Genomic DNA, 23300 nt, shown 5'->3' on the forward strand with positions numbered 1-23300 from the left:
TAGCTGGGATATATGATGCATTAATGCAAATGTGCTGGATGCTTGATTGACTGCATGAATATGATGGGGTTCAGGATAAGCTTACCCCAAAATATGGCACCTTGGCATATTGAAAATCTTAAGCTGAAGGAATTTGAAAAAATGACACAAGTAAGAAGGTCACTCTGCTTCTCACCACCTTCTCTGAAGGCAAGAGATAAATCTCCCATATGAAAGGTACCCTCCCTGTACTAGGAAGAAAGAATGCATTATTATCACCAGGGAGGGAATTTGGGGCCGAGAAATCTGTACAAACCTTGTTAAACTAACCCTTACCTTCTTAGTTACTTCATCATTTACTACCCCTCACCCTTCGCAAATTGATTGTTTCTCCCTCTACAGGATATAAAAGCTTCCTGCTCTGGTCCTGCTTTGGGCCTTGATTCTCTTGTGAAGGCTCCCATGTACATTGTAAACATTTAATAAAATTTGCATGTTTTTCTCCTATTAATCTTTGTGACTTTAATTTTCAAACCCTGCCATAGACCCTAAGAGGGTCGAGGAAAACTTTTTCTTTCCCTACAAATGCTTTAGTTTTTATGAAGGCAATAAGCTTTATGACCAAAGAAAAGAATTGGATAGGGAGATGCAAATTTAATTTTTTTAGATTGTGGGAACGTATCTTTTCACAGTACAATGAACAGCTACTGATTGGTGGACTCGAAATTTAGCAAACCCAGAAAAGTCTACATCTCCAAAAAACACATTTCTGATATATTCCTTGTAATAGCTCATGGAGGATTTTCAGGAGTACCTTGACAGAATATTGACAGTGATTAACTGATCCTCTGCAATAAACTACATTTCTCCTCTTCCCCTATTACAGAAGCTAAGTGTGTAAAAGCAGGGCGGGGAAATCAGATGGAGTTAATTTCTTGCTATGCTCTTACGATAGTTTTTCTATGATAAGAAACACACACATATAAAAAATAAAGATAGTATGTTATACGTATAATTTTTTAGCTGCTTTATTTTGTGATCATTGTCCAATGTCAAAAATATTTTTAATTACTGTTTTCTCTCACATCATTTGCACTGTTAAAAGATAATCAGATGCACATTAACCATTTTAAGCGTTTATTTGAGCAAATATAGATTCGAATTAGGCAATGCCAAACCAAAAATGGTTAGGAGCACTTCATGGACAGGAGCTTGGGGAGAGACTTTTGTAGAGAAAAGGTGGAAACAAAGTAAGGAAATTACTGATTGGCTATAGCTTAACACCTAGTTGGCTGTTTGTGATAGGTTGTCCTTAAGTTTTGATTTTGTAACCTTGAGGCATTTGTGGGCTTAGACTTTGGTTTGCTTATGTAGGCCACCATGGTGTTACAGCCACCTCGGTCTAATGGCCTCCTTTTAAAATTAATTTAGCAGTACCATACTTTATTTCACCAGCTCCTTAGAGTTGATACTTAAGCTTTTTCCAAGTGGGAATACTCAGTTTCTTGTTTTGCCCTGTTCAGTCATTTAGAGGTAGTTCACTTTTGCCATCACTATAAAAAGACAAGGACACCATGTCTAACAGACTAAATCTCTGGCAGTAAATATTTGAAAACAGCTTTTGTTTTTTCCCCATTTATAAGGTAGGTCATCTACTGCCATGATGTTTTTTTTGACGGTAACTTTAATTTCTGGGAGGAAGCCTTAAAAATAATGCTCCTCTTTCAGGACATTAACATTGATTTTTTTCTTGATTTTATTAAGTTTTTTATTTTAATTCCGTATAGTTACCATACAGTGTTATATTAGTTTCAGGTGTACAATATAGTGATTTAACTGTTCTGTACGTTACTCGGTGCTCATCACGGGAAGTGTCCTCTTAGTCCCCTTTACCTATTTCACTCATCCCCCCACTCACCTCCCCTCTGGTAACCATCACTTTGTTCTCTATAGTTAAGAGTCTGGCTCTTGGTTTGCTTCTCTGCCTCTCTCTCTCTCTTTTTTCTTTTGTTCTTCGTTTGTTTTGTTTCTTAATTTCACATATGAGTGAAATCATCTGGTATTTGTCTTTCTCTGACTTATTTTGCTTAGCATTGTACTCTAGCTCCATCCATGTTGTTGCAAACAGTAAGATTTCATTCTTTTTTATGGCTGCATAATATTCTAGTGTGTGTTTTGTGTGTGTGTGTGTATGTGTCCATTTATCTATTGATGGACACTTGGGATGCTTCCATAATTTGGCTATTGTAAATAATGCTGCAATAAACATAGGGGTGCATGTATCCTTTTGAATTAGTGTTCTTGTTTTATTTGGGTAAATACCCCATAGTTCAATTACTAGATTGTAAGGTTGTTCCTGACTTTTTGAGGAACCTACCTACTGTTTTCCACAGTGGCTGCACCAGCTTGCATTCTTGTTTCTCCACATCCTTGCCAACACTTGTTGTTTCTTGTGTTTTTGGTTTCAGCCATTCTAACAGGTGTAAGGCAATACCTCATTGTCATTTTGATTTGCAGTTCCCTGATGATGAGTGATGTTGAGCATCTTTTCATGTATCTGTTTGGCCATCTGGATGTCTTCTTTGGACAAATGTCTGTTCCTGTCTTCTGCCTATTTTTAAATTGGATTTTTTTTTTTTGGGGGGGGGTGTTGAGTCATATCAGTTCTTTATATATTCTGGGTACTAACCCTTTATCAGATATGTCATCTCCCATTCAATAGGTTGTCTTTTAGTTTTGCTGATTCTTTCCTTCGCTGTGCGGAAGCTTTTTATTTTGCTGTAGTCCCAATAGTTTATTTTTGATTTTGTTTCCCTTGCCTCAGGAGACTTATCTAGGAAGATGTTGCTATGGCTGATGTCAAAGAAATTACTGCCTGTACTGTCTCCTAAGAATTTTTATGTTGTCAGGTCTCACGTTTAGGTCTTTAATCATTTTGAGTTTATTTTTGTGTATGATGTAAGAAAATAGTCCAGTTTTATTCTTTTTCATGAAGCTCTCCAATTTTCCCAAAACCATCTGTTGAAGAGACTCTTTTCCCATTGCATATTCTTTCCTGCTTTGTCGAAGAGTAATTGACCATAAAATTGTGAGTTTGTTGCTGGGTTTTCTGTCCTGTTCCATTGATCTGTGTGTCTATTTTTGTGCTGGTGCCATACTGTCTTGATTACTACAGCTTTGTAGTATAACTTGAAATCTGGAAGTGTGATGCCTCCAGCTTTGGTTTTCTTCTTCAAGATTGTTTTGGCTATTCTAAATCTAAAATAATTTAAGTATGTAATGCCCACTCTGCTCAAGTATTTGCTTACTACTCTGTGGGTGGTTGTACTTTCTTTGTGTGAAGGAAAATACAGGTCAGATTATGGAAAGAGCACTAGGTGACAAGTTAAGGAGAATAGAAAGCCTGGTCTGTAGTTCACCTGGTGTCTGCAGGGGAGGTGTCTCTGGGCCTCAGTGTTCACATCTGTTAAATGCCATACTTGGTCTGGCTCATCTTTAAGTTCCCTCTGACTTTAAATTTTTAGGTTTCTTTCCAAATGTCAGTACTTGCTTAACCAGCCACAGAGAGAACCATCGTTTCAAATGTTGGAAAGGCTGTGGAAGAATGAAGCCCAAGGTAAAATGGGAAACCAGGCTTCTGAGCTCCTCCTCTTTACAACTTGGTACTTTGCGAAGTGAATTCTTAGAACAATAGACATAGACATGTATTCTATCCTAAGTGAAAAATATTTCCAAATCTTAGTATGTTAACATCTCCATTATATCCAGAGATTAATTTTCTACCCATGTCATTCTTTTGGTGCACAGCCAAGGTCTGGGAATTAAAAGCCTATAGGAATAAAAAAACTGGCCATTTCAATCTTCCTGCACTAAAACCAGGCACTTTATTCCTTAGGTCTGCACCCAATCTTATGGATACTTAGCATTTAATTCTAATGAGCTTAATTATTTTGCTTCTCTGATAGCTTACAACATAGTGAAAGCCTCAAACTCAGAGAGGTTGGCAGAGCTATTAGTACTATTAGAACAGTGGTAGATGTTCTGCTGGCCAACTGAAATCAAAGAGGCAAAAAAATTTAAAACACTAAAAAAACTGCATGATTGCAAAGAATAGCAGTGGCTTTCCCTGAAGGATGAGGGTTGTCATTGAGAAAAGTTTAAATTTTATGCATAGCCTTTGTTAAAGAGTATAGTAACATTTCAGAGTATTTCTGTACGAGTGGTTGTCCAGGTTTTGCTGACATAGAATCACCCAGAAGCCTTGTTAAGGTGTAGACTGCTGGCCCTGCCTGAGTCTCTATTTCTTGGGTCAGGGGTAGGGCCTGAGAATCTATTACTCACAGTTTCTTTATTGATATTGATGTTGCTGGTCCTGGGACCACACTTTGAGAACCACTGTCTTACGCAAAAGCATTTTAAATGTTGTTTAAAATAATAAGTTTAAATTTCCTGGAAAAATTAACTTAAGTATAAAGCTCATTCCTTACTACATAATTATTTCTAAAATATCTTCATTTTGTATCCTGCCTCCTGTGGCTCCCTCCTTGGAGAGCTTAAGGTATAGGATTTTTTTTTCTTCCCTCTGTGCTGTTCTCTCTTGTGAGAGTCTGTTGTCAGTTCCTCAAGGTAGAGAAACTCCAAATATTTGTGATTTTCCATATTTGAATTCATTTGTTTCTACTTTCATTCTTCCTTATTCTTAATTTTATTTGCTTGTCTTTTTACACTTGGAACCCAAAACTTACTTTTACTTTTTTCACATTATTAATATGTTTAATGCTATTTTATCTGAGCACAGGTCATAAAATTCTGTCTCTCTCTCTCACACGTTCACACATACACACATACACACATACACACCAAAATTCAAGAGGTTATAACACTTTGGTACAAAAGTAAGTTTCTCCCTTCTTCTGTTTCCCAGCCACCCAGTTCTCTTTCTGGGAGGCATCTGCTCTTGTCAATATCTTAACATTCATGCAGTCCTTATTATTCGTGGATTATTCATGGATTCTGTATTTGTGAATTTACCTAATTGCTACCATTTGTTTGTAACCTCAAAATCAACACTTGTGGGGCTTTCTCGATCATTTGAGGACACGCACCAAGTATTAAAACTTTGATGCATCCATGTTTCCACCTGAGGTCCAACAAGGCAATGCTCTGCCTTCTTATTTCAGCCCTTGCTGTAAACACATATCCTTTTTGCCATCTATTTAGTGCCATGTTTTTCACATTTTTGTGTTTGTTGTGGATGATTTTGCTGTTTAAAACGGTCCCCAAGAGTAGTGCTGAAGGTCTGTCTCTTGCTTCCAAGCTCAGGAAGGCTGTTACGTGCCTAATGGAGAAAATACCTGTGTTAGATAGCTTTATTCAGCCCCGAGTTATAGTGCTGTTGGTTGTGAGTTCAATGTTAGTGAATCAACAGTATATATTAAATAGAGTATCTTTGAACAGAAACACACATAAAACAAGATTGTATATTGATTAGTTGACAAAAATGTGAACAGAGGCTCACAGGAAACTAACTCTGTATTTCCCCTAGGAGCAGTGGTTCAGTATTCACTAATCTAGTGTTCTCAGAGATGTTATAGATCATAACTACCGTGAATAATGGGAATGGACTATGTATATATTATTTTCATTATTTCTATTTCATATATATTTTGCAATTTCAATTAATTGCTTCCATGCACTAGCTAATCTTTACAAATTACAAAGCATATAGAGAAATGCAGAACTATATTTTTTACAGGGCAGTGTTAGTGGAGAGCACAATATAATCTGGACTGATTGGGGCTGATTGGGGGCTGATGGAACCCTCAAAAGTGGGCCTAAATTTCACTCTTCTGCCATCTTGTCACTATATTCAGAATATGATTTAGCATGCACATAACAGCCTGCTCTGAAGTTAGAAAGAATGTTGTTTGATTTCCATCCTTTTAAATGGCTTGCTAAATGAACGTCAGTGCTGTACTTTGCTTTTAGCTAGTTTATCATTAGATGTGCTGTGGGGAGAGGGTGACACCATGGAAATGTCACTGTGAGTTAATGAATAGTGTCTTTTCTCAGCAGAACAGTAATAGAGAAATCTATAGCATGGATATTCCTAATGGGGTTCACTCCTTTTGACTTGGAAAAACATTCCTTTTTTTTAAGGACAGAAACATTGTCCCTGTCCTCCAGTCACTTAAGATCTAGTGGATGGACTAGCAGTTCTCGGATGCGTTCAGTGAGTGTCTTATATGCACATGGGGAAGAGAGGAGATGGCTCAGTTGGGTTTGGGGAAGTATGTAGGATAAGACATGGTTTCACAGAGATAACATCTCTGGAATTATGAAGCATGTCAATGGGAAGGTGTGTTTTGGTTTGAAAAGAAAATTGCCAAGGAACTCATCAGGACTGTCTGTTGGAAAAAGCCAGGAAGGCTGGTATTTCTCAGGAGACAGCTGGTAATGGAAGTGGCAGGGCCGACCGGGACCTGGAAGAGTCAGGAGGCCTGGGTTTCAGTCCTGATGCTGTTTAGTGCTTTCAGTTTTCAGTTAGTACGCGTGACTTTGGACAAATCAGTTTATGTTTTTTTTGTAGTGTTGTCCTGAGGATGAAATGAAAGAAATAATAAAAAGAAGAAAGAAAACCCATCAGAGAGGAGGTGATGTTACGTCACCATCTGCAGGTAGAGACATATTTCAAGGCTGGTAGCCTCTACTTAATAACTGTGACTGAGGACCAGCAGCATCTACTTAATAACTGTGGGACTGAGGACCAGCAGCATCTACTTAATAACTGTGGGACTGAGGACCAGCAGCATCTACTTAATAACTGTGGGACTGAGGACCAGCAGGGCCTTCGTGTGCTAAAGTTTACTCCTTTCTCCACAAGCCCAGACTCCAGGACTTTACTTAGAGACTCTTAGATAAAATCAGTTTATTTAGAATATTTAGGAGAAAATAATTTTTAACCTGGAGGCTGTTTCTTCTATGTAACAGTAATATTTCTAATTGCTGAAAATAGTTTTTAATATGCAGTCTAGTGAGTTGATTTAAAACGGGTTTTAATTTTACTTGCCATAGCCATTCCACTTGCTAAATTATTTCTGGGTGAAAACTTTATTCTTTTTCATTAGCTGAGTACTTTTTAATTTTAAAACTGTTGTGTATGTGTACATTAGTAAGATTATTATACAGTTATCTTAAATGAGGAAGTTAGTGGATAATTATTCTGTCATTCTCCAAATATGGAATATGGAGAACCACAGTATATACCTCTCATTAAAAACAAAAATAAAAGATAACTAGTAGATTGGTTCAAGTTGAGAGTAACTAGCAGTTTTGTTGTTTCACTTGAGTTTGATGAGATGCTGGGGAGCATAAAGAATGAGTTTGGTACATTTGTTTAATAACGTGTTTGTGTTTTATATTTTACGTGCATTGAGAGGAACTTTTTCCCTGGCATATTGAGGACAAGTTCATTCATACTAATGGATACTGGTTATGTGATCTTAATTTTAACTGATGATACCTTTCCTAAGTGAAAAATAGTACAAGAGTGGTTGGGAATCTCTCTGCAATTCCAAATATGGTGATATCTATAGACACTTATTAACCAGTCTTCAAATTAATTTTGCAGCATCTTTGGTCTGCAGTCATTCCCCCATGCATTTGTTTAATTACAGATTTTAACCTTTTGACTTAGGACAACAAAACTCATTTCTCTTGGAACCGAGTGCTGTATTTTTCCATTTGTTTTTGTGTCCATCACAAGATACTTTTCTCTTGAGTACCCCTCTATTCTTGAATAATTAAGAAGCTTCCAGTGTGACAGAACATTTTCACATCTCTCATTCTTGAAAATATGGCATTTATTAGCAAAGAATGGTATTGATAGTCATTTCTCAACTGAATTTATAGTGATGAAAAGACCTCTCTTATGAATGGGAACATTGTATATTCAGATAATGACTGTTTTAAAATTGCTTTTCCTGCTCCTCCCCCCCTCCAACTTAATTGTAATAAAAGACATTATCTACACAAAAGGTGACTATTACAAAAGGAGACTGAAGTGTCAAGGGATTTCCCGGGCTCTCTGATCCACGTGCCCTGGCACCATCTCTCATCCGACTTGCCCTCTATGTGCAACTGCCAAGTCTTCTTGCATAATTGTCTTGACAAATGGTATACTCGTTAATATTGCAACTGGGCCTTAATCTGTGGAAGCCATGTGCCCCGGGCAGCCATGTCCAGTGCCAGTTTCTTGCTGGTGGCTTTAATCCATGCCTTAAATACGTTGTTGAAACCAATGCTGGATGAATAAATAGTCACTTAAGGTAAGAAGTACTTTCATTTATCCAGGCAAGATAAGAGCATTTTTGAAAGGTAAGGGGCCGCTGGTGTTTCTGGGCTCTAGACCCTCTTGTAGGCTGGCACGACAGCTTCCTGCCTTGGAGGCTTTCCTTTTGTTACTTACATGCTCCAGAATCCATCAGAAAAACACATCTTGGTGAATCCTTAGAGAAAAGAGATTGTTCACTTTATTCTCTTCAGCGCTATTAAAGTGCCCAAGGTAGAAAAGCAATGTTGTTGTTATCAGTGCCTACAGTCATTTCCAGGAATTAGGCACACCAGATGCTGTGCAAAATAATAATTGTGTCTAAATGGACAAAAGTCAAGGAAAGAGTATGGGACGCTGTCAGTACAACTGTGTGTTAAAGTGTTCTCCTAGGCATTTCATTTTATTGCAAAATAAGGATTGCAAATACACAGTGTCCATTTGAGCCTGTGTTGGCTATTTTCCAGTGGGAGAGATGTACATGTCCACAGATAATTGCTACTAGGTTCAGTTGGCATGAGAACTGTAAATATTTCTATTTTAAACATCCAGGTTATTTATATTCACTTCAGCTCAGCCAGCAGGAGATACATTTTCCTGGTGCCCAGTTATTTCCAGAATTATCAGTTGCTGTATCTTCTGCTCTTCTGCACATCCAAGCTGGACTCTTGGTTTTCTTATTCTTTGTGTGTTGCATAGAATCCCTCCCGGAATAACCTTCCTAGTTATTCTGTAAGGTAGAGCTATGTAGATGGTGTGTCCTTTTTTCTGATGACTGACTTCATTTGCATGTGGCCTTTTTCATGATAGTCTCACTTTCAGGAGGAAAGAACTCTGGCTAGGGTGACCAGCACCTTGGTGTGTGCAGTTTAATTTGTAAGACCTTTGTCCTGTTTGACCAAGTTTCAACTGTGTTCTTGGCTTCTATAACAATTTTGAGAGAGAGAGGGGCCACACACACATAACTTTTATGAGAGCATATTGTTATAATTGTTCTATTTTATTGTCAGTTGCTTTTGTTCATCTCTTATTGGGCCTCATTTATAAGGTAAACTTTATCACAGGTATGTATGCATAGGAAAAAACAGGATATATAGGGGTTCGTTACTCTCTGTGGTTTTAGTCATCCGTTGGGTGTCATGGAACATATCTCCCATGAATAAGGGGGGACTAGCATATATACATTTTACTTAGGAATGATTATTTATATAAGACAGCAGGGGTAACCAGAAAAGTACTTTGTGAACTGTTTATTTCTACTTATAGCAGCAGTACAAGCTCACTAATGATAAGCTGGATGACAGAAAAATGAAATTTTGTTGTTTCTAGTTAACTCTTCACACAGCCTTACTTTTCAACTTACTGTGAAAAGTAATGTTTGACGTTACTTTTGCCTAGCCCAACAATGGGACATCTTTAATGGAGCCTGGTGACCAAAGAATTTTATGCCCTTGGTAACCTTAAAGGTAAAAACTGCCGGTTATTTTTCCAGCAAAAGATGGGTTTACTTGGACGTAAAAGAGAATTACAATCCCAGGACAAACAAGCTGCGCCCAAACCGCGGGCAGGTCTGGGGAACAAATGAGAGGTGGGCTTTTTCAAGGAAAAAAGGAGTAGGTTTGGGAAGGCAGTTATGAAGGAAAAGTCCATTAGAATAAACAGAGTTCTAAGTATGGTGGCTTCTCATTGGCTGAGCTGTTGCCTGGGGGATGAGGAAAGGGTCTCTTCCTTCAGCTTCCTTCCAAGTGCAAGGTCAAGTCTCTCGTTGGGTCTGCAGTTGATGAAGAGTGGTAGGCTCCCCTGCTGAAACCTCCCGACTTTGTTTAAGTGAGTTTCCCGTTATTAAACACATTAAAAAAAAATAGAACAGAACTGCATGCTTGCTGTAGTTAATAGATTCCTCAGATTAGAAATATAAAAATACAAAATAGAAAATAAGGACCAGATATTATACCTATTAAGTTTTGTTTAGTTCCTAAATATAGTATGCACATATTTATAGGTAGAAAATATATTTGCATAGTTAAGATCATATCATACATACAATTTTATATCTTATTTATCACTTTATAAGTATATGGTTATATCATTAAAACTCTTTGAAACTGTTGTACTTTATGAGTGCATAATATTTTATTGTATGGTTCTATAATTTACTCAATCACTCCCTTGTTGGGGGGATGTTTATGTTGTTTCTAATTTTTTAGTAATGAAACTCCTTTGTGTTTAACTTGTGTCTTCATTTACATTATTTCATTGTGATAAATTCCTAGAAGGGTAATTACCCTGTCAAAGGGTATGAACAGTTTTAAATCTTTTGGTAGTGCTGAACTGCTTTCTAGAAAGGTTGCACCAATAACACTCTCACTAGTAACACAGAGAGCTGCCTTTTTAGAGACTTTTTTTTTTTTTTTTGTATTCATACTACTCAGCCGGAATATAGGCACACTCTTTGCCTTACCCTTTTATGAGTAAAAGTTAATAGAAGTTGGCCATTTCCCCACCATTATTTTAGTGGAGTAAAATGTACAAACCGTGTGTTGACTGAGCCACGATTCATATTTCGTGGTAGAAACTGTTTAAGTATTGCATCTGAAGGCTAATGGAATGTGCCTGATCTTTTTCGTATGGTTATGACCATATGTCATGTTTGCTTACCATGGCCCTTTCTGGTAAGCTAATTGTGCTTTGTAGAAATTACCAGTCCAGCAGACTTAATGCACTGCTTAGTTTCTCTTACATACAAGACCAAGGGAGATTGAAAGGAAAGACTGTTTAAACCATTACAAAATTCATTCATTTTAACAACAAACATTTACTTGGTAGTTTGCTAGTTCTAGTCACTTGAGCTAGATTTATGATAGTAAAGAAAGCTTACAGCGTTCTCATGTGGCCTGTTGAACAACCAAAAGAATCTAAATATAATCTGTGACCATGTAACAAGATATCTTAGGTACCATTTTATTTATTAATTTAACTTAATTTAATTTTTAAAATAAAAATTATATATACTTAAGGTTATACAATATAATGATTTGACACACACATATATATGAAATGATTTCTACAGTCAAACTAATTCACAATCATCTCCTCACATAGTTACCATTTTTTTGTGTCTAATGAGAAGTGTCTGAAATCTACTTTTTAGTGAATTTCCAGTATTCAGTACAGTATTATAAACTGTAGTTGTTGTCATGCCTTACATTAGATCTCTAGACTTATTCATCTTACAGACTGTAACTTTGTACCTTTTGACCAATATCTTTCCATTTCCCCCTCCTCTGCATTCCTGGTAACCACCTTTCTACTCTTTATGCTCCTGTGTACTTGATTCTTTTAGATTCCACATTATAGGTGAAATCTTAACTGGGCTTAAGAGTAGAACAAACATCTACCTGGGAATTAGGCCACTGAGTTATCACCTCTGACCAATTGATTGGCTGCACATCCTTGGGAATATAGCTAATCTGTGACTTGGCTTCTTTATCTATAAAATATGACTGTTGGACTTAATGATTTCTGTGGTCCTTTCTAGTTTGCAAAATGTTTAAATTTTTCTGAAGATTGAATATTGTCTCTATTTATAAGCTGAGATCCATATACTATTTTAGAAGCTTAGTTTGTATACTAAAATACAATCTCGGGAATCAGTTTTGATTGTTTTGGGTATGGAATTCTCATTTTTCTTATATGAGGGTCTAGATCTGCCCTGTCCAATATGGTATCTACTAGTCATATGTGGCCAGTTTAAATTAGAATTAAGTTAAATAAAATGAAAAATGAAATCCCTCAACTGCACTCTCCACATTGCCAGTGCTCAGTAACCATATGTGGCTGGTGTCTACCATATTTGACAGTGTGGATATAGGATGTTGCTGTCATTGCAGAAAGTTCTGTTGGATGACATGGACCATTGTTTTTTGGTCAGAATAAGCTCTGTTTTAGTAAATAAGTATAACATTTGTATCAAAAAGGGCTGGGAAAAGTGATCCAGTATCTTTTTAAGGTGTGCTGCTTAGGGTCCGCTGGGACTTCTTTTTCCCCTTAGTTCCAATGTCATTTTTTCATGAAATCTTCTCTGTCCTAGTTGGAACACAGAACTAAGTACATTGATTTTGACACTTGAAGAAAATGAACTTTAGCCTCACTTCCCTAAGGATTTTACAGTGTTAAAAGTGTTAAAATGTCACTATATAATTTTGCTTTAAAAATAATTGTTTTTACAGAGTTTCAGTTTGGGATGATACAAATGGTCCAGGGATAGATGGTGGTGATGTTGCACAACAATGTGAGTGTACCAAATGCCACTGAACTGTGCACTTAAAAATGATGAACTTTATGTTATGTATATGTTAACTGCATAAAAACCGATTTTCTCTGATTAGAAGGAAAATGAGCGTCTGGGTAGTATCAAAATAAAGTTGTGAGTATATTGTATTTCTGATTCAGGAGGAAGAGTAGAGGATTTAATTCTGTCACATCTGTCCCAGGCTGGGTTTGCCAGGAAGCAAATTCTGAGCTGAAGATTAGCAGTGCAGGATACTTATTAATTATGTGATGTTATTAATTATGTGATGTTGCTCTTGGCATCAACACCTGTGGGGGACTGGGAAGAAGCAGGATTAGGCAGAGGGGAAGTTGAGTCCCAGTGAAGATCTCAGCCACCTGCATGGGGGCCTGCCAGCCAGCTGTGTCCTGAAACATACCCCCCACTGTAATGGATGCAGGCTGTCCCTGGAAGGATGTGTGATTTTGGGCAGGGCTCTTTCTTTAGGTGAGGCTATCTCTAAAGTTTTTATTTATTTATTTAAGTAATCTCTCCACCCAACATGGGGCTTGAACTCATGACCCTGAGACCATGAATCCCATGCTCTTCCAAATAAGCCAGCCAGGCGCCCCTAGTGAGGCTATCTTTAAGAAAGCTTGAAACCTTTGGAGCATCTGAGTGGATGAGTCCTCCATTCTTTTTTTTTTTTTAAAGATTTTATTTATTTATTTGAGACAGAGAGAATGAGAGAGAGAGAGAGAGAGCACATGAGAGGGGGGAGGGTCAGAGGGAGAAGCAGACTCCCTGCCGAGCAGGGAGCCCGATGCGGGACTCGATCCAGGGACTCCAGGATCATGACCTGAGCCGAAGGCAGTCGCTTAACCAACTGAGCCACCCAGGCGCCCTGAGTCCTCCATTCTTGAGGGTAGATTTCGGTGGTGCAGCACAGTTACTCATGGTCGTATCAACATCAAGCCAGAAGTCTGTTTTCTAAATAATCCACATTTCTGGACTATGTAAATAGAGGACCAGAAAGTAAGAGAAAAAGGGCTCTTGTGGTGTTAGGTAATTCCTACAACTACCAATAACCAAGAACATAAGAAAGAGCAGGCTCCATTGAGATTTTTCATTTCTTTATCTGATTTGGGTTAAGTATTTGTAATTGTTTATTTTTTCTTACAAAGTTATATATAATAGCTATAAGTAAATATTCTCTGGTGTGACATAATAATTTTTTATGTCCCCTGATCTTTAATTAGTCAAAGTAGCTTAAAATACTGTATATTTGCATAACTTGGGATGACCAAAGAAGGAAGGAAAATATGATGGAGTGAATTAGCCCATACCGTACGCTGGGTGCCGTACACTGGGAGAAACTACCCCCTTACCTTCACAGGTACCATCATCAACAAACAATAGCAGTGAGCTCTTTTTATACGGCTCTGAGGCACTCACTCTAAAGCCAGCAGAGTGATTTTGCCTCCTTCTGACTTTTATGGGGAAATGTATCAAAAGAAAGTCAGCACGAACTTACCCGAAGAGCCTTTTAAAAAGAATCTTGGCCCACTGCAGACATCTCAAAATGTCTTTGTAAGTAATAAAGAAAAAAAAGTTCATTGCATTTTTTAGTGGTGTTGACTATCTCTAGCATATTATTTTTAAGTCATGATAGGGTGAGAGGTACATAGAGTTCTTTATATATTTAATGCATGGCATTTTTATATTCATTTTATAGAACTAAAACTTTGTACCACTGGCTAAAGAAACTCTTATTTACACCTTTGTTTTTGTGCCCTTTTTGCCTCCATCTTATTTCTCTTTTTCAGTGGCTTAGAGTAAAGTGGAAAGATCATAGGATTTTAAAGTTAGAGATAAGGATTTGAGGCCCCTCTTTGCTACTTTTATCCATGGGAATTGAGTTATGTCATTTATGAACCAGTATTTCTTTTTCTGTGAATTGTGACTAATAATTGTGTGTACCACCAAGGTGTTATTGGAATTGGTAATAAGATGCATGTGAAATTATTTTTATAAAATGTAAAGCACTCTTGTTATTATGTGTACTTTTCAAAAGCTAATATTGACTTCTTGATAAGGAGCTGTATTATTGCTCATATAGGTGATTCTGACTTTAACATGATTGGCTGACCTAAAGGTAGGCCTAATGTTCAGTTAAGAAGGCTCTGGGGGCCCAAGAAATTGGAGTGAAGTAGGTTAAAATTGAGGGTGTGCCAGGAAGATAGATTATCTGGTACTAAGTAGTATTCAGATCAATATACTTATCTCCACTAGCCCCAGAACCCTTGGTTGGTGATTTCTTGGATTCGTACAGAATGTATATTAATTTTTACTTATTTTTTTAAATCGATAACCTTTGAGTCTATCCAGAAAAATCTTCTAGTGACTGCTCTCTTCTGTGAGGTTGTTCCTGGATGACAGGTCAATTAATATACTTCTTTTTGGCTGACTCCTTACTTTCCAGTAACCAAATCAGTCAATCATCCTTGTTCCTCTAGTGTTTCCCTACACATTCTGAACTTACACTTTCTTTAAATTAGTTTCCTTTCCTTTTCAAATTTCTCATGTTTCTCTGAATTTTTATTTTCTACAGTAACTCTTAAATGGATTCCTCTTAATTTCATGCATAGTGCCCTCCCCTGACCCTACTACCTAATATTCATAACTTTCATCCTAAACTATAGCATTCCTCTTAGGAAAAAAAATCACATTTACTTGGTGAATGTTGAGATCATACACAATATTGTTCTTTATAAATCTAAAGCTTTCTTTGGGAGATTAGGACCATCTATTAAAAGTTCCCTCAGCTTCCCTTCCTTTAGTTTCAGAAGTTTTAAATATTTTTATTTATTCTCTCTTTGGTATCCTCCTTCATTTTTACATCTTCCATTCATTTCATAACCCATTATAATCTGATTTCTGTCCTCACTCAGCCATTGAAATTGCCCTGTTGATGGTCGTCTTCTCAAATAGTTCTTTACTTTGCCCCCTGCCTAACCTCTTTGTTATGTTTTATCATGTTTTTTTTTTTTTTTTTTAAGATTTTATTTATTTATTTGACAGAGAGAGACACAGCGAGAGAGGGAACACAAGCAGGGGGGAGTGGGAGAGGGAGAAGGAGGCTCCCTGCTGAGCAGGGAGCCCGATGCGGGGCTCGATCCCAGGACCCTGGGATCATGACCTGAGCCGAAGGCAGACGCTTAACGACTGAGCCACCCAGGCGCCCCGTATGTTTTATCATGTTGACTAATTTTTTCCCCATCCTTTCCTGTTTTTCCTCTTTCACTTCTTCCCTCCTCTTTCATCCAGTATCAGGTGAAGTGCTAGACTCTGGGTATACGAAGATTTACATGAGAGAGAGAGAAGGGAGTGTATGTTCTACTCTCAAGAACCACACAGTCTAACAACAAACAAATAGTAATAGTACAGCATGCTAAGGATTGCACATACAGTGGCATTTAGGTTCAGAAAAGACCTTGATTTCCATCTAGAAACTCTCTGCTCATAGCTTTATGATATTGTACCCTTTGGTTCTCTTCTGGCTTACTCTTTATATACCCTTCCCTTAAATAGGGTAACTTCCAAGAATTTGGACTTTTGCCCATTTTTATTTTTGCTCTTACCTGCCCATGGATTGTCATATACCTTTATAATATTAACTCTTACCTCTATACACATAATTTCCAAGGCCTACATTTCTAGCATTAATCTCTCACTTCATTTTCAAACCCATACCTCAGACTGATTCCTAGAAATTATAACATGACTATCTTCAGTCATATTTAACTTTAACCTGTCCAAAGCTGTTTCCCTCTCCAACCACAAATGCACATATGAAAATTATTTGAACAAACAAACAAAATTCATCCTGTGTTTCCTGTCTCACTGAATAACTTTACTGTTTTCTCTGTTACCTGGTCTCTAGAAGTCTCTGTGTCATTTTTAACTCTAGATTCAACTCATCTTATCTTTTACGTATCAGTCATTGAGTTAAGTATATTATGAACAGGATCTAGTTTAATTCTTTTACTATGAGGTAGGTATTGTTTTCTACATTTTTATACATGAGAAACTTGAGAATCAGAAAGGTCAAGCTGTGTGTCCAAGAGTAATACACAGCGCCTGAGTGGCTGACTTAGGGTCACACTCACATGGGTGTCTCTGCAAAGTGTGGTCTTTTGCCCTTTGTATTGTATTGACTCCTCTCACAGTTGGTCTCACTGTGTCTTCTGTACCAATATTAGCACATTTAAAATCCACATTTATACTTTTCTTTTAGTGGCTCTATAATCTACGTGTATTTGTGACTAGGAAGATATTCTTAATACTGTGGAAGAACTGAATTTTCAGTGATTTAAGCTAAAACAGGGCTCAGCAACCTTTTTCGGTAAAGAACAAGATACTCAGTGTTTGAGGTCTTTGTGAGCTGTGCAGTGTCGGCGGCAGCTCTTCAGCTTTGCCTCCGGAGAGCAGCTACCACAGACAGTGTAGAAACGAACGGGCATTGCCGCATTCCGGCAAAACGGTATTTACAGAAACAGGACATGGGCAGGTTTGGCCTACCAGTTCTTGGTTACACAGTGTTTCATTTCTTCATTTGCGCATTTAAAATGCATTTATGTATAATCTAAATTGCTCAGGGAAGAGAGAAGTTAAGAGAGTAATTAAAGAGGTGTAATTTGAATTTAACAGTTGGGAGCTATTGATTGAGAAGCACTTAAGTCGGTCAGAGTTCTGAACTTTGTCCATGGGGAGGTTTATGAGTTTGCTCAAGAGGCATGATCTCTTTGAGTCTTAGTTTCTTTGTAAATGGTAGTTATGAATGATGCTTACCTCACGGCGTTGTTGAAAGTATGAGATGGAAGCCCACCGTGTCAATAGAGCTATGACTGCCATCGGCAGTGTCATTTTCCTCGGTCTCCTGTGCTTTCCACATGAACTGTTTCTTTCTTTTTTTTTTTATTAAAGATTTTATTTATTTGAGAGAGAAAGAGAGAGAGAGAGAAAGAGAGCACAAGCAGGGGGAGTGGCAGAGGCAGAGGGAGAAGCAGGCTTCCCGCTGAGCAGGGACCCCGATGTGGGGCTCGATCCCAGGACTCCAGGATCATGACCTGAGCCGAAGGCAGACGCTGACTGAGCCACCCAGGTGCCCGGGACTGTTTCTTATAGAGAAATTTAAGAGACAAAAAGAATGGAATCTCCTTCTCAGATGGAAGTGGGAAAGCTATCATAATCATTATTCTCTGTCTGTAATAGATGACAATAGAAAAAAAAACCCAAATAATTGTTTTGGGTGGGGAGAAATGGTAGTGGGGAATATATGTCAGCGCTGAGCAGATAAAAAGTCTGGAAAGGAAGACAAGAAAATGAAACTTTTCTCAGTAAGCTGAGGGTGGGGTGAGGAGAACAAAGAAGGGGCATGAGGATGGGGCACATATGTGGGAGCAGGACCTAGAAGAGGGTTTGGCCGTGTGAAGGGCTGGGAACCGAGAAGGAAAAGGTAGTCAACAACCCAGGAACAATTGCACCAATAGCCCCGTCCCCAGAAGAATTCTGACCTTTGCATCACAGCATATGCCTTTTGGAGGGAAGAGATGCTTTCTTGTGTCTTGCCAAGGGTGCTGAGCTGGGTAGCTCAGCCGGGTAGCTAACAACCTAACAGTGTGACTTCGCGCTAAGATGTAGAAGGTGGCACATGCATATTTAAAATTCGTATCTATTGCATTGACAAGCCACTGAACACTGTAGATGGGAAGACAGATTTCCGCTGAAGTTCAGCCAAAAACACTTTTTGGAACAACTGACAAAATAGTGCCATAAATGAATTAAATCCAGGGAGTTGCTGGGTATCTTCTCTTATGATGGCAGTCTCCTGCGAAGGTGCTGTGCACAGGCTGCTAATAAGCAATCACACACACGCACGGTAACTTGTAGCTAGGTATTTTCAGTTACACTTTTGAATCGGGGGCACTGTGCTGCCTGAGTACATACTCAGTGTGCTTTTGATGTCACCTGGAACAGTACAGTTCACTCCTAATGCAGCTTACTATCACGAAGGTAGGTATTTTCTTAATGAGTATAGGGCCCTCGAAATAAAATAACCACATGCTTGTATGTTTTAAAGTAGCCCAATAGATAAAAAAATTCCAAAATTTTGAAGATGATTTGGGTGATTTAAGTTCATAATAATTTTTTTTGCCAGCATAGGGATAAAACAGCTGAAGATTTTCATTACTGAGACCCCTGAGTCAGTTTAAAACTTGTTTCTGTGACCGTGGGGAATGCACACTGCATTAGTGGTCCAGTGGTTGTCTCACCTCTTCCAGACTCTGTAGAGTTCAGTCAGCTGTACCTGATTGGTGACATGAACAGCCTGTATCGGGTAACTGCCGAAGGGACTTAACACTATGAAATTTGATGCTCTTCTTAAATTAAGTAATGTGGTGCTCTTCTTAAATTAAATTGTAGGCATTTTTAAAAAAGATTGCATTTATTTGAGAGAGAGAGAGAGAGCATGAGCGGGGGGGCGGGGTGGGCGTGGAGGGAGAGGGAGAAGCAGGCTCTCTGCTAAGCAGGGAGCCCTACACTGGGCTGATCCCAGGCTTCTGGGATCCCCAGATTATGACCTGAGCCAAAGGCAGATGCTTAACTGACAGAGCCACCCAGGAGCCCCAAATTCTAGGCAGGTTTTTAAAAAAGATCTGGTCTGTATTCTGTCTTCTGGCTGCTCTGTATCCCTTCCCAAGTAAGTGTAGCCCTGTTCCTGGTTTACTGTAGGTGCATAGTAGAAACTTGTTCTTTTACAAAACAAAAATATAACAGTGGGATGCTGCATTGGTATTTAAAATGACAGGACCAGATGTGAGGATAGAAAAGATTCGCATTTTATAAAAATAACTTCAGCTGTCCATTGGAATAGTCTACCACTTTGTGTAATATTTCCTTAAGTTGTTCATTTTAAAAATTTATTTTTAATTTTTTTATTTTAAGATTTTTATTCATTAGAGAGAGAGAGCGAGCACCAGTGGGGGAGAGGCAGGGGAGAGGAAGAAGCAGGCTCCCCACTGAGCATGGAGCCCAATGCAGCTAGATCCCAGGACCCCAGGATCATGACCTGAGTGGAAGGCAGATGCTTAACATACTGAGCCACCCAGGCACCTGGGTTTTTCATTTTTTTCATTTTTATTTTTATAAATATTAAATAAAAATAACCACCACCCAAAATGCTGTATTTTATTTGAAACATCAAAAAAAGTTAATGTAGTAACAGTTTTGTAACATTATGTAATAACATTTTATAATATAGTGGAATGCAGAAGTCACGTCTGTCAAAGATAAGCAGAACTTAGTTAAGATGACAGGTAGAGGGGCACCTGGGTGGCTCAGTCGTTAAGCGTCTGCCTTCGGCTCAGGTCGTGATCCCAGGGTCCTGGGATCGAGCCCCACATTGGGCTCCCTGCTCCGCGGGAAGCCTGCTTCTCTCTCTCTCTCTCACTCCCCCTACTTGTATTCCCTCTCTCACGGTCTCTCTCTCTCAAATAAATAAATAAAAATCTTAAAAAAAAAAAAAGATGACAGGTAGAAACGTGCAGGATGGCTGTTTCAAATATCCTCTCTTCTGCTATATGTAGTCATGTGCTTCCTTTAATTAATGAGACATTGTTAGGGTCAACCAAGCCCTGTCCTTTAGGCAATCCCTCTAAACTTCTTGTTTCTAGAATATAGTCCAAATAAAAGCGAATTGTCGCATTTAAAGTTTTATTCAACCTGAGGGATTCAGGACATGACACGACCTGATAAAGGAAGTTTTCTTCAAACTCACGGAAGGACAGCTAGAGAGTAGGGATCTAAAAGTGATGTTCAAAGCTCTTTTGATTAGGAGCAGTACCTAGTCAGCCTCTGTCAGCAGATTTCCTTAGTGGGATCTTCTGTCTGTTCGGAGGAGGCAGTGAGGGAAACAGATGTCAGTAGGACGATCGGAGGCTGGTTGGAGACACAGGGGACGTGTTTACTTTTTTACAGAGTGAAGCTTGACTTGTGCTTTGCATGTGTGCTCTTTGCAGAATCTGTGAAAGGAGTTTCTACGATGGTTTGCTCAGCTCTCAGGAGAGTTGCCCACATGCATGTTTTCCTGGTGAGGAAGGCCAGTAGTGTCTCCAAAGGCCATCATCGGCAGGCCTTGGGCTCAAGACCTGCTGCTTCAGAGTTTGCTGCCCGAGGAGCTCCAGGTGGTGTGGTGGAGTTGCTGGGCAAATCCTACCCTCAGGACGGCTACAGCAACCTCTCCCAGAAAGTCCTCTCCAGGGTTGGCAGGAATCTACACAATCAGCAGCATCACCCTCTCTGGCTGATCAAGGAGAGGGTGAAGGAGCACTTCTACGAGCAGTATGTGGGCCGCTTTAGGGCTCCCCTGTTCTCGGTCTACGAGGACCTTTCTCCAGTGGTCACCACCTGGCAGAACTTTGACAGCCTGCTCATCCCAGCTGACCACCCCAGCCGGAAGAAGGGAGACAACTATTACCTGAATGGGACTCACATGCTGCGAGCACACACGTCCGCACACCAGTGGGACCTGCTGCACGCTGGGCTGGATGCCTTCCTGGTGGTGGGTGATGTCTATCGGCGCGACCAGATCGACTCCCAGCACTACCCAGTGTTCCACCAGTTGGAGGGCGTCCGACTCTTCTCTAAACACGAGGTGAGTGCTGAGACTGTTCTTATCATTGATACACAGCATGGACATTCTTGTTGAGGTCACTAAAGTTTATCTCAATGAAAGCAGTTGTCCTTGATCTCCTTTTGCATTTGTAAATTATACATCAGTACAGGCCGATCCTCAATATTTTTTGATTGATTTGTTGTGTTCGTACCTACAGAAATGAGTGGGCCTTTGTTTTGCCTCGTCTGACCTTAGTCTTTCAATACTGACCTGCCTTTCTCTAGGTTTCTTCATATGAATGAATAGTCAGTGGCTCAAATTTATCCTCAGTCCAGGATGTAACTTAAGATACAATGCTGAAACCTATGGTCAGGTTATCCCAGTTCTCAGTTAGTAAAAGTGAATTAGGTTTTCGTGCTTTTAGAGGTTAATGAATTTCTTCTACAGTAGAGGGGACTGGCAATTTATTGGCTTAGATTGGAAACTGTGTTCTGGTCCCAAGCTCTTCCCTTACCATCCCCTCCTTTACATTTGTAGGTGTTTTACATTTTTTTCTTTGTGAGATGCCTTAGTTGTTGCTATTCCTGAAGTATATGTTTGGAGCTTAGAGGTTTTTGATCAGGGAATCTGATATTCTGGTTATTCTCAAAAGCCACCTTGCATGTTTGTTAGCTGATATCATAATGTACTGATTTCCTAATTTTTTCTCTTTGGCAAATTATGAAAATCCCTAAAAGCTTGAGTCTTTTTCCTAAAAACCTGCAATACCACTTGTCTTTCATTCATATATTTTTAAGTCTCTGTTTTTATGTAAGAAACAAATGGAATAAAATGAGGCACAGGAAATATTTCACTTTATCCCTTTCGCACTTCTTCCACACATGTTCATCAAAACAGGAGGAACAGTTCCCTCCTGTGAACAGAAGCTACATGGGTTGTTGGACATGGAAAGGAATAGTATATGATCCCTAGGCCAAGAAGGAACCATTGTTTTGTTATATTAAGTGAGCCACGTCGTATGAGACAACTGTTTGCCTCAGGATGTGCTGTTTTTCTGTGAGTCTGCGATCCTACAGCAGTAGGTGAGCTTTACATGCTAAGGCCATCCACGCTTGATCGCATACCTGCTTAAATGAGCATTCTTACTCCTTGGAATAGCGGGCTCTTTTCTAAATTAGGATTAACACTATTAATAAGGGTATGGGTTTATTAGAAAATGAAAAGGAAACGAACATAGACAGGTCAAAGTCTAGGAAAAATGACCAAGCGATAGAATGTCACCTACAATTAATGAGCTGGAGGAGATGTATACTAGTGAGATGGTGGCCAGGTCACGGTAGCCGGCAGGTGCTCGGCCTGGCTTACCTCATTAAAAAAATGAGAAAGGAAAGTGCTCACTGATTTGTAAGCCTCAATGCCATGAAAGTGGCAGTGAAAGCTTTGAGACTTAACACTGGAATTTTAATGGAGGAAAAATCCAGGCTACCTTAGAAGGTGGAAAATAGGAAGAGGGATAGGAAAGTAATCTTTATCTTGTTTCATATTTGTTTGGGGTCCAGTCCAGTTTAATCGTTAGCAGACATGGCTAATCTAGACTGATAATGTTACTGTATATTTTGCCTCATCATTAAAAAAATTATACACACACACACACATAACTAATAATATAGTTTGATGAGGAATTCCATGTCCATTGTTTCATTTATTCCTCTTACTAAAACCTTGTGAGATCAGTTGTTTCCACTTCAACCATGAGGAATCTGAAGTCCCCGGAGGTTGCCCAAGGCTATCCACCCAGTTGATGGCAGGGCTGAAACTTGAACTCAGGTCTTCTGAGTCCGTTGCCCATTCTGCTGTATTCTGTTGCTTTCTAGGTAGCTGCTTTGTAAGTGGGACCTGCTTATGACCCAGGTGGAGCGTTAGTTTTAAGAATGGTGTTGGGGAGAGAGAGGTTTTTTGTTGTTGTTGTTGTTGATTTTGTTTATTTCTTTTTAAAGCCTGGTTTCAACTAAAGTGTTGGTACTAAGTCTGACCTAATCTTAACA

The 23300-nt window shown here is 38.9% G+C and overlaps 1 protein-coding gene across 15 annotated transcripts in view; it reads left to right on the forward strand.

Annotated features, from left to right (window-relative positions):
* The window catches only part of FARS2 (phenylalanyl-tRNA synthetase 2, mitochondrial), a 715905-nt gene that overhangs the window by 116729 nt on the left and 575876 nt on the right, over positions 1 to 23300 (forward strand). For 12 of the 15 annotated variants that reach the window (XM_032424619.1, XM_032424618.1, XM_032424616.1 and 9 more), the window contains one exon: positions 20660 to 21294. In XM_032424619.1, coding sequence (XP_032280510.1) covers positions 20660 to 21294 — 635 coding nt within the window. Of the gene's footprint in view, positions 1 to 4723; positions 6657 to 17729; positions 17743 to 18026; positions 18654 to 20659; positions 21295 to 23300 lie in introns of those variants that run through there. The other 3 variants (XM_032424622.1, XM_032424630.1, XM_032424623.1) reach the window with 3 other exon arrangements.

The sequence above is a fragment of the Phoca vitulina genome, unplaced genomic scaffold (assembly GCF_004348235.1).
Source record: "Phoca vitulina isolate PV1807 unplaced genomic scaffold, GSC_HSeal_1.0 scaffold31, whole genome shotgun sequence".
Classification (NCBI taxonomy): Eukaryota; Metazoa; Chordata; class Mammalia; order Carnivora; family Phocidae; genus Phoca; species Phoca vitulina.